The sequence below is a fragment of the Rhinatrema bivittatum genome, chromosome 6, assembly GCF_901001135.1.
Source record: "Rhinatrema bivittatum chromosome 6, aRhiBiv1.1, whole genome shotgun sequence".
Classification (NCBI taxonomy): domain Eukaryota; kingdom Metazoa; phylum Chordata; class Amphibia; order Gymnophiona; family Rhinatrematidae; genus Rhinatrema; species Rhinatrema bivittatum.
Window position 1 is genome coordinate 4,770,244 of NC_042620.1, and position 12,059 is coordinate 4,782,302.

The 12,059-nt window shown below is 48.3% G+C and overlaps 1 protein-coding gene across 4 annotated transcripts in view; it reads left to right on the top strand.

The window, feature by feature from the left end:
* STK16 (serine/threonine kinase 16) overlaps nucleotides 1-12,059 on the top strand; it is a 162,495-nt gene that overhangs the window by 20,104 nt on the left and 130,332 nt on the right. For all 4 annotated transcript variants that reach the window (XM_029604988.1, XM_029604987.1, XM_029604990.1 and 1 more), the window contains exon 2: nucleotides 9,249-9,358. In XM_029604988.1, coding sequence (XP_029460848.1) covers nucleotides 9,273-9,358 — 86 coding nt within the window. In that variant the 5' untranslated portion in view covers nucleotides 9,249-9,272. The remainder of the gene's footprint in view (nucleotides 1-9,248; nucleotides 9,359-12,059) is intronic.

A 12,059-nucleotide genomic window follows, 5' to 3' on the forward strand; every position in this document is an offset into this window, starting at 1 on the left:
CCTCTCACTCAGTCCCTCCCTCTCTCTCACTCAGTCCCTCCCTCTCTCTCTCCTCCCTCATTGCTGCCGCCCGTCTTCGCCGCCGCCGCCACTGCGGCCCTGTCTCTCACCTCTCCCTCATTCTCCCTCTCCCCCTTCCACTTACTCACATCCCTGATTCTCACCTCTCCCTCATTCTCACTCTCCCCTCACTCTTCCCCACCCCCTACCTCTCTCCCACACACTCACCCACTCCTCCCTCCCTCCCAGTCCCTCCCCCTCACTCAGTCCCTCCCTCCCAGTCCCTCCCCCTCACTCAATCCCTCCCTCCCACCCACTCAGTCCCTCCCACTCAGTCCCTCCCTCTCACTCAGTCACTCCCTCCCACTCTCTCTCTCCGTCCCTCCCACTCCCTCCCTCCCACTCAGTCCGTCCCTCCCTCTCTCTCTCGCCTCCCTCCCTCGCTACTGGCCGTTGCTGCCGCCACCCGCTACCGCCGCCGCCGCCCACTGCCGCTACCGCCGCCGCCGGTACCGCTGCTGCCGCCGCCATGTTTTGGTTTTTTTTTTTACGCTGCCTAAGACCGACGTGCTCGCCCGCACATGCGCAGTAGAGCTGCTCTCTACTGCGCATTTGAGGCACGTCGGTCAAGCGTCGTTTATCTAGTTAGATTTTTTTTTTTAAATTTAATATTTATTAATTTTCAATATTCACACCAGTAAATATAATACATTGCGTAGATTACATCTATCAACAATTTTTGTAACAAACAGACTTTTCATTTCTTACTCGGTCATACATCTTGTTTTTATCTACTATTCCAAGAAATTTGGGGGAGTCAATTTAACATGGCGGTTTACAAGAAATTTTTAAAACATTTTATAACATATTTAACCGTCGTATGATCGTAACAGGCGTTACTAATAGCTTCGAAAGCTACAGGCTCTGGGGGTTACTAGGCTCCAGAAACTTCTGTAACTGGGCCAGTTCAAAGAAAATATATTTCATATTCAAGTGTTTAACTACACACTTGCTAGGGTACCTCAGACTGAAACTGGATCCCTTAGCTACAACATCAGGCCTAAGAGCCAAAAATTTTTTACGTCTCTCTTGGGTAACACGTGAAATATCCGGATATATCCAAATTTTGCTCCCGTGGTATACTTCCTCCCTGTTTCTCATATATCTTTTCAATATGAGATCCCTGTCTGAGGGAAAGGTACATTGGAGAAATAGCGTCATTCTGTTTTTAATTTCTGTTTCAAATGACATTTCCAGGATCTGGGTCAAATTCAGTTCATTTTCTTCTTGAATTGATTCTTTCCCTTTCTCCTTTTCTTCCTTAGATGGTATATAATATACCTTTGCCAACACAGGTAGTCCATCAGTAGGGATCTTCAATATCTTTATCAGATATTCCTTAATCATATCATACGCTGATATTTCTTTTATGTATGGGAAATTCAAAACCCAAAGGTTTAAATATTTAGTTTGGTTTTCCAGATTTTCCAGCTTCTTCACATTTATGTTTTCCACTCTCATGATCTCAAATTGTGACTTTTCCATTTTTCCCATACGTTGATCCATTTCTTGCAGAGTGTCCGTATGTTCCACTAAGCTTTTCTCAATTTTTAATATCTTAGTGTTAGCCTGTAGAGCAGAGCTTTCCAAACTGTGTGTCGGGACACGTTAGTGTGTCGCCTGCAGTGTGCAGGTGTGTCGCGCAAGCCCGGTCAACTCTGATGCGAGTTTGGGCTTTTTTTTTTTCTAGAGATTCACTTTTTTTTTTCAGTTTATGGGTTGCTTATTATTGGGTGATTTTTGCTGTCAATCGCATTTTTTGGGGGGGCTTGGTGGGTGGAACGAGCCCAGCCATCCTTGCATTGGCTGCTGCTGCCGATGAGGCCTGGCCATGAGGAGTACTGACTGCAAGCAGCAGTGTCTGGTGATCATGGAAGGGAGTGAAGCACTTAACTGGCAACAATCAAAAAGACGAGGTACATGAGTGTGGGGGCCAGACATGTGCTGGGGAGAGAGATGAGTGAGTGGGGGGCAAACATGCTGGGGGAACAGACATGTGCTTGAGGGGGAGAGATATGAGTGTGTGGGGGCCAGACATGTGCTGGGGGGAGGAGAGAGATGAGTGTGTGGGGGACAGACAATTTGTTTTATTATTGTTTCTCATAAATTATAACAATAACATGATTCTTGGAATATATATTTTTAATATAAATTTAAGGTTTTCATGAGATAGGTTGTGTCGTGAAACATTTTATTTATGTATATATTTAAGGAAACATACATAAATTGTCGAAATGTGTTTCGTTCGTTTAACCTTTAACCTCTGGTTTACTAGTAGACTGAATTACCGTGTTGTGAAATTATGTTTGTCTAAAAAGTGTGTCACCAACATGAAAAGTTTGGAAAGCTCTGCTGTAGAGTGATGTTTGTTAAATCAATAACAGCTTTCTCTACGCCCTTTATCGCATGCCACAAGGAATCCAGCGTTATAGTCTTTGGCAGCACTGCAGGTGTGTATGTTCCCAAGAGAGGCCTCTGGGCGTTTTCTCCCCCTCCTGCAGCTTCCCCACTCACTATCCCCCTGATAGTGTTTTCCTCGTCATCTTTGCTGGCTTGGGGTAAGTCACCTTGCAAAATTATTTTATTCTCAAAAGTTCCAGGTATCATTTGAAAAATAGGTATACTCACCCCTGCAAGCACAGCTTCTGACGGAACCGGGGAGGGGGGGGTAGTCAGAGCGCCGGGGCTAAGGGTGACCTCTTCAGCCAACGAGTCTGATATCCGCCCCAAATCAGAGCTCGTAGCGGCTGCTTCCACCGGCGTTTTTCCTGTTACCTCGGCGGTGAAGAAAGTCTCGATCCGTGGCTGGCCAGCTTCTGGGTTCGGCGATGAAGATGTAGCTATCGCCTCCCGAAGCTTGGCCTTCCGTTTTGAATGCGGCATTATTTTAAAGCAGCTAATTTTTAAGAAAGTCGGAGCGAGCGTCCTACACAGCCTATTCACTCGGCGGCCATCTTGGACTCCTCCTCATTTATATATATATTTATATGCACACAGAGTAAGTTACTCGAGAGATCCACGCTGATCTACATGTACAGTCATTCAGTTATACACACACATATGTACACTCAATTCTTCATAGAGATCTACACTGACACATGTACACTCATTCATATATATATATATATATAAAGTCAAGCACACTCCTTTTGGAGTGAAATACAAGCACTATTCTTTATAGTTCAATCAATTTCTTTATTGCATTCCTAAGCATTTATCAACAAGTGAACAATCCTCATAAATTCACATTTTCATGAAACATACAATAAACATATCACCAAATTTTTCATAATAATTTGGCATTAAAGTGCATCAATGGTTATAACAACACTACAATCAAGTCCATTCACTCTCAAACATACCCATCACACACATTCATTGACAAGCATAAATTATTTATAAAAACACAACCTCACTAAAACAATCTCAAACATTTCTTGTTGATCTTGATCCTTTTTATGAGAATTTCTTGATCCCTTATTGATCTTGATCCTTTCTCTGAAATTTTATTGATCCCTTCTTGATCCCTTATTGCTCTTGATCCTTTCTATGAAACTTTATTGATCCCAACCGGGCCCTTATATTTCGCCTTGGCGGCTTCGTCAGGGGAATATATAGCAATCAAACCAAGGATCTATTCTTAAATACTGTAGCCTCTTATAATAGTCACATCAAGGATCTTCTTTTGAACTTCCGATATTTTTTGGCATAAGACCACGTCCTGTATCCGATTTCACTAGATTTACCGTCTTCATTGAAAAACGCTTGCTAACACTATATCCAGAACCTGAAACCTCTACAAATTACTACCACCAACTAAAGAATATTCTTCTTACTAATACGGAAATGTACAAACACCCCGCATCAGTATTCCTCCGTTTACCATTTCTAGTTTCCTTTATTCCTTTTTCTTCATATTTATCTAATATTAAACACACGGTTTAAATCTCTGCATATTTATTTCGACTACCCTTCTCTTCACTCCTTTCAGGTCTTCGAACGCGTGTGTATACATACACATACACACACACACAGAGTAAGTTACTCATAGATTCACACTGATGTACACTGATTCAGTCACATACACACACATACATACACTCAATTACTCATAGATCTATGCTGATGTACATGCACACTCATTCAGTCATATATACACACAGATACATACACCCAGTTACTCATAGAGATCCACAATGACCCACATGTACATTCATTCATTCATTCATTCATATATATATATTTATATATACGCACACATACTCATACAGTCGGTTACCCATAGAGATTCACACTGGTGTACATTGATTCAGTCACATACACACACATACATACACTCAATTACTCATAAATCTATGCTGATGTATATGTACACTCATTTAGACATATGCACACACAGATACATAGACTCAGTTACTCATAGAGATCCACAGTGACGCACATGTATACTCACTCATTCATATATATATTTATATATACACACACGCATACAGTCGGGTACTCATAGAGATCCATGCTGATGTACATGTACACTCGTTCAGTCATATATACACATACACACACACACGTATGTACACTCACTCAGAGAGATCCACACTGATGTACATGTACACTCGTTTACTTACGAAGAGACACGTGTACACTTTATCACATATATATATATATATATATATATATATATATACACACACACGTACGTACACTCACTCAGAGAGATCCACACTGATGTACATGTACACTCGTTCAGTCATATACACACACACACACACATACACACACACGTACGTACACTCACTCAGAGAGATCCACACTGATGTACATGTACACTCGTTTACTTACGAAGAGACACGTGTACACTTTATCACTATATATATATATATTATTTATTTATTTATTTTTGGTTTTTATATACCGGAAGTTCCTGTATGCAATACATATCACTCCGGTTCACAATTAACAGAGATAACTATCGCCGGGAAGGCGGTTTACATGGAACATACATGGAACATGGAACATATCAAATAAAGTGAACGGATAATCTATAATATATATATATACTAGCCGTTAAGCCCGTAACAACGGGCTCGGTCCGTTTCGTTCCCACTCCCTCCCCCTCTCACCCCCTCTCTCACCTCCCTCTCTCTCACCTTCCCTCTCTCCTCCCTCTCTCTCTCTCACCTTCCCTCTCACCACCTTCTCCTCCCGCTCCTGCCGGCAGATCTCGGGGGGGGGGGGGGGGGTGTCACTCCCGCGCGCGCGCGGCGCTGCTTCTCCTGCCGGCAGATCTCGGGGGGGGGGGGTGTCACTCGCGTCCGGCGGCGCTGCTTCTCCTGCCGGCAGATCTCGGAGTGGGGTGTCACTCGCGCGCGGCGCCTCTGCTCCTCCTCCCGCTCCTGCTTCGCGGCCGCCGCCGCTCCTGCGGCCCCACCGCCATGTTTTTTGTTTCGGGCACGCACGGCTCTGACCAACGTGCTGGCCCGCACATGCGCGGTAGAGCTGCTCTCTACTGCGCATTTGCGGGCCGTCGGTCAGAGCCCATTTATAAGGTAGATATATATACACACACACACAAAATCACATGGAGACACACGTTTATACTCATACTGACAAATATGCACTAATTCACTCATATAGACACACGTATAGTCACTGATATATACATGCAGATGTGACCTCATAGGCATACTGATACACACATACTCAATTTATATATACATACATGTACACTCACGCACTGACACGCGTACATCCTCAGTCACACGTATGCACATTTATACACACACACGTTTACACTCATTCACACATACATTTACTCTGAAAATGCAAAAAAGTAAGAAATTCAACTACCAAAACAGGTGGCAGAACAGTGAAAGAAACAAACTTTGACAAATCATTTAATAGAAAAGTTTCTCTACATATGAAAAGATAAAAACACCTTTAGTGTGATATTCCAATATAACTGGACTTTCTAGAAAGGTATGAACTCCAACGAATCCACTTTAACCTCCATTCAGTCAAGTAGCTCAGTAAGTTCACATCAAACCTTTAAACCTCACTGTTCTCGTCCTCTGGCAACAGGATCCAAGCATGACAGTGCATGGAGAGAAAAAGTGCTTTCCCTGATTTGCTCGGAATCTGCTGGTTTTTAGTTTCATGGAGTGTCCCGTTGTTTTAGCATTGTTTGACTTTGACAGAGTAAATAACCGATCTTTGTTTATCCGTTTCAGCCCACTCTTGATTTTATACATTTCTATCCTGTCCCCTCAGATGTCTCTTTTCCAGAGAACATAATAAATGATAGCAGACGAACATGCACATGGTCCATCCAGTCTGCCCAGCAAGGTGTTAAGGTGTAATTGTTGCTTCATGCAGGTTACCCCCATTCAGAAGTGTTATTCCTAAAGTTATCACATAATTTCCCCATTTTTTGTTCATATCCATCCTCTAACCTGTGCGGCTGTCACTCACTGCAGAGACACAGGGAGAGAGTGCAGACAGAACCTGTGAAGCTGTCACACACACTGCACAGGGAGAGAGTGCAGACAGAACCTGTGAGGCTGTCACACACACTGCACAGGGAGAGAGTGCAGACAGAACCTGTGAGGCTGTCACACACACTGCACAGGGAGAGAGTGCAGACAGAACCTGTGAGGCTGTCACACACACTGCAGAGGCACAGGGAGAGAGTGCAGACAGAATCTGTGAGACTGTCACACACACTGCAGAGGCACAGGGAGAGAGTGCAGACAGAACCTGTGAGGCTGTCACACTCACTGCAGAGACACAGGGAACGAGTGCAGACAGAACCTGTGAGGCTGTCACTCACTGCAGAGACACAGGGAGAGAGTGCAAACAGAACCTGTGAAGCTGTCACACTCACTGCAGAGGCACAGGGAGAGAGTGCGGACAGAACCTGTGAAGCTGTCACACACACTGCAGAGGCACAAGGAGAGAGTGCGGACAAAACCTGTGAGGCTGTCACACTCATTGCAGAGACACAGGGAGAGAGTGCAGACAGAACCTGTGAGGCTGTCACACTCACTGCAGAGACACAGGGAGAGAGTGCAGACAGAACCTGTGAGGCTGTCACACTCACTGCAGAGACACAGGGAACGAGTGCAGACAGAACCTGTGAGGCTGTCACTCACTGCAGAGACACAGGGAGAGAGTGCAAACAGAACCTGTGAAGCTGTCACACTCACTGCAGAGGCACAGGGAGAGAGTGCGGACAGAACCTGTGAAGCTGTCACACACACTGCAGAGGCACAAGGAGAGAGTGCGGACAAAACCTGTGAAGCTGTCACACACACACCGCAGAAGCACAGGGAGAGAGTGCAGACAGAACCTGTGAAGCTGTCACACTCACTGCAGAGACACAGGGAACGAGTGCAGACAGAACCTGTGAGGCTGTCACTCACTGCAGAGACACAGGGAGAGAGTGCAGACAGAACCTGTGAAGCTATCACACACACTGCAGAAGCACAGGGAGAGAGTGCAGACAGAACCTGTGAAGCTGTCACACACACTGCAGAAGCACAGGGAGAGAGTGCAGACAGAACCTGTGAAGCTGTCACACTCACTGCAGAGACACAGGGAACGAGTGCAGACAGAACCTGTGAGGCTGTCACTCACTGCAGAGACACAGGGAGAGAGTGCAGACAGAACCTGTGAAGCTGTCACACTCACTGCAGAGGCACAGGGAGAGAGTGCGGACAGAACCTGTGAAGCTGTCACACACACTGCAGAAGCACAGGGAGAGAGTGCAGACAGAACCTGTGAAGCTGTCACACTCACTGCAGAGACACAGGGAGAGAGTGCAGACAGAACCTGTGAGGCTGTCACACTCACTGCACAGACACAGGGAGAGAGTGCAGACAGAACCTGTGAGGCTGTCACACACAGTGCAGAGACACAGGGAGAGAGTGCAGACAGAACCTGTGAGGCTGTCACACACAGTGCAGAGACACAGGGAGAGAATGCAGACAGAACCTGTGAAGCTGTCACACACACTGCAGAGGCACAGGGAGAGAATGCAGATAGAACCTGTGAGGCTGTCACACACACTGCACAGACACAGGGAGAGAGTGCAGACAGAACCTGTGGGGCTGTCACACTCACTGCACAGACACAGGGAGAGAGTGCAGACAGAACCTGTGAGGCTGTCACACTCACTGCACAGACACAGGGAGAGAGTGCAGACAGAACCTGTGAAGCTGTCACACACACTGCAGAGGCACAGGGAGAGAGTGCAGACAGAACCTGTGAGGCTGTCACACTCACTGAGAGACATAGGGAGAGAGTGCAGACAGAACCTGTGAGGCTGTCACACTCACTGCACAGACACAGGGAGAGAGTGCAGACAGAACCTGTGAGGCTGTCACACTCACTGCACAGACACAGGGAGAGAGTGCAGACAGAACCTGTGAAGCTGTCTCACTCACTGCACAGACACAGGGAGAGAGTGCAGACAGAACCTGTGAAGCTGTCTCACTCACTGAACAGACACAGGGAGAGAGTGCAGACAGAACCTGTGAGGCTGTCACTCACTGCAGAGACACAGGGAGAGAGTGCAGACAGAAAATGTAAAGCTGTCACACACACTGCAGAGGCACAGGGAGAGAGTGCAGACAGAACCTGTGAGGCTGTCACACTCACTGCACAGACACAGGGAGAGAGTGCAGACAGAACCTGTGAGGCTGTCACACTCACTGCAGAGACACAGGGAGAGAGTGCAGACAGAACCTGTGAAGCTGTGTCACTCACTGCACAGACACAGGGAGAGAGTGCAGACAGAACCTGTGAGGCTGTCACACTCACTGCACAGACACAGGGAGAGAGTGCAGACAGAACCTGTGAGGCTGTCACACTCACTGCAGAGGCACAGGGAGAGAGTGCAGACAGAACCTGTGAAGCTGTCTCACTCACTGAACAGACACAGGGAGAGAGTGCAGACAGAACCTGTGAGGCTGTCACTCACTGCAGAGACACAGGGAGAGAGTGCAGACAGAAAATGTAAAGCTGTCACACACACTGCAGAGGCACAGGGAGAGAGTGCAGACAGAACCTGTGAGGCTGTCACACTCACTGCACAGACACAGGGAGTAATTCTGGTTTGGTGTTGTAATAACTCCTTTCCTCTCATGATGAAATCATGCGACTTCTCTAACTTTTTCTCCTCTCCCTCCCAGTGACTAAATGATGGTTGTGGGACCATGGGACATTCCCTCTGCATCTGTTCTCGAGGGACCGTAACCATTGATAACAAGCGCTACCTCTTCATCCAGAAACTCGGGGAAGGGTGAGTATTCTGCAGGAAGAAGCTAATTTGCTGCTTTTTTCCATTAGTTTCAAAAACCTCCAGCCTCTTATTATCCAAAAGTGCAGTTTCCTGGCCTAAGACTTCAGAATTAAGACCTGAGGTCTGGGTAAGCACCTGAGCGAGCTGCCCAGAGAGAGTCTTGCATAATCACTTCCAAAGAGAATATCAGGTTTAGGCAAGGAAAACTCCTGCTCTTCCAGCTCCTCCACCTCTGCACCTCCAGCAACCAGGACACAGCTAAGGGAAGGTGGGGCTCCTGCAGCCCCTCTAACATCATCAGGAGGGCATAAGTTCTTGTTCGTACCCTGGATCAGTCCAGACAAGTGAGTTATGCATTCGTACCAGGTGAACGAGACAGAGAACAAAAGCTTTGAGGCACTGCTACGTAACCGAGAGCACCACCTGCAGTCCCTCAGTATTTCTCTGTCTGCAGCAGAAGGTAGAGGTGCAAACCTGCAGTCTGGAGTTTTCAAAAAAAAATTATAAGGAGATTCCCTGTACGTACCGGATCAGTCCAGACTCCTGGGTTTTGCCTCCGCACCAGCAGGTGGAGACAGAGCCACACTTGTCAGGCTCCGTCTATATACCAGGGTGCCACCCACAGCCTGCCAGTATAGCTCTGTCTCCAGCAGATGGCCGGGTGCTTAACCCACAGTCTCGACTAATCCAATTTGGGTGTTAGTGGAAAGAGAGTAAGGGTGTTAGATAGGTTTTGTCTGTCTTTCCTCCCTTTCTAAGAACATAAGAACATAAGAAATTGCCATGTTGGGTCAGACCAAGGGTCCATCAAGCCCAGCATCCTGTTTCCAACAGAGGCCAAACCAGGCCATAAGAACCTGGCAATTACCCAAACACTAAGAAGATCCCATGCTACTGATGCAATTAATAGCAGTGGCTATTCCCTAAGTAAACTTGATTAATAGCCGTTAATGGACTTCTCCTCCAAGAACGTATCCAAACCTTTTTTGAACCCAGCTACACTAACTGCACTAACCACATCCTCTGGCAACAAATTCCAGAGATTTATTGTGCATTGAGTGAAAAAGAATTTTCTCCGATTAGTCTTAAATGTGCCCCATGCTAACTTCTAGTTAAAGTTATATTCCAAAAAAAAAAAAAGAGTAAGTTTATTCTTTTCACAGGTCGGGCCTGAGTCTCCCAGGGGGCTGCTAGGCCCCGAGGGGACCATCCCCCCTGGTGTTAGGCTGCTGTGGCCTAGGTCGAGGACCCTGCGGTGAGAACCGGCCCAGCGGGGGTGATACCGGGGAGCCCGGCTCACTCACCCCAACCAGGCCGCTTCAGCACTCTCCGGGGGGCAGCGTCTATGTAAAAAAAAGAAAAAGGGGGTAAGTGCTCTCCCTGCGTCTCGCGGCGGCGTTTTTCTCTTGTTTTCCTTCTCCGCTCGTTCTCTTATGTCGGCCTCCGGGGGTTGATTTTTCTTTTCTTGCCGGAAGGAGGCAGCGCGGCCTGTGCGGCCTGCGGGTCGGCGCGCGCACGGCTGTCTAGGGATGGGCTGTGTTCAGCCTGCACCCCTGGCGACGAGGGGACCTTGGAGCTCACGCAGGGGGGGTGGAGGTGGTCAGGCGGAGCTCCCTGACAGTCGCGGCCGGAGCTCCCCCCCTCGAATGTTCATACCAGGCTTGCAGTAAGCGCGGCAAAAGCCGCCATTTTGCCGCCGGTCCATCCGGAACTCCAGATCACTTCACCGTCGTCGGGGGGAGGGGGGGTATGAACTTGCTGCCCTCCCTTTCTCCACAGAGGCCAGTCCCAGAGCCGGCCCACCCCGCGGGCCCCTCAGGGGAGGGGGTGGGGGACGTCTCGGGATCCGAATCGGACGGCTCCTGCTCCTCCTTCTCCGACAAATTCATTTTAGCCATGCATCGGGCGTTTAAGGCCCGTAAGACCCGCAAACTTCCCAGTGCGGCGCAAGGGAGACCCGAGGGGTCACATCCGGCGGATACGGGGTGCCCCCGTCCGGGGGCCACGGCAGAGCCACCGAAGGCAAAGAGGTCCCTGAGGGCCCTTCCACCGCAGGAGATTTCGGACTCGTCAGAAGGCCGGTCGGACCAGGAGGATTTGGAAGGCCCTTCCCCACCCCCGAGGGGGGCGGAGGGAGACGGGGCCACATCACCAGGGGCAAAGAGGCAGAGTCAGACTTCAGAAGGCGATGATCCCAGGGTCATCTGTCTCTTTCGGAGAGACGAACTGGGACCCCTCATTCCCGCAATCCTGGAGGAGTTAGGGATCGCCACCCCTCCAGATGAGTCTAGGCTCGGCTCCATGGATCCAGTGTTGTTGGGCCTGAGCGCCGCCCCCCCCCCCCCCCCCCCCCATGACCTTTCCCTTCCATTTTTCAGCTACGGATTTGCTGTTTCGGGAGTGGGACACCCCGGACTTGGGGTTGAAGGTCAAGAAGGCTATGGATAAGCTTTACCCATTGCCGGAGGATGCCTTGGATGTTCTGCGGGTCCCTAAGGTGGACGCAGCTGTTTCCGCAGTCATGAAGCGGACTACCATTTCGGTTACAGGCACCACGGCTCTGAAGGATCTCCAGGATCGAGAGTTGGAGGTTCAATTGAAGAAGATCTTTTGGTCTCGGCGCTAGGGGCCCGGCCGGCAATTTGTAGTAATTTTGCGCTCAGAGCCGGACTACGCTGGGTTCAGCAGCTCCTTGCCAATG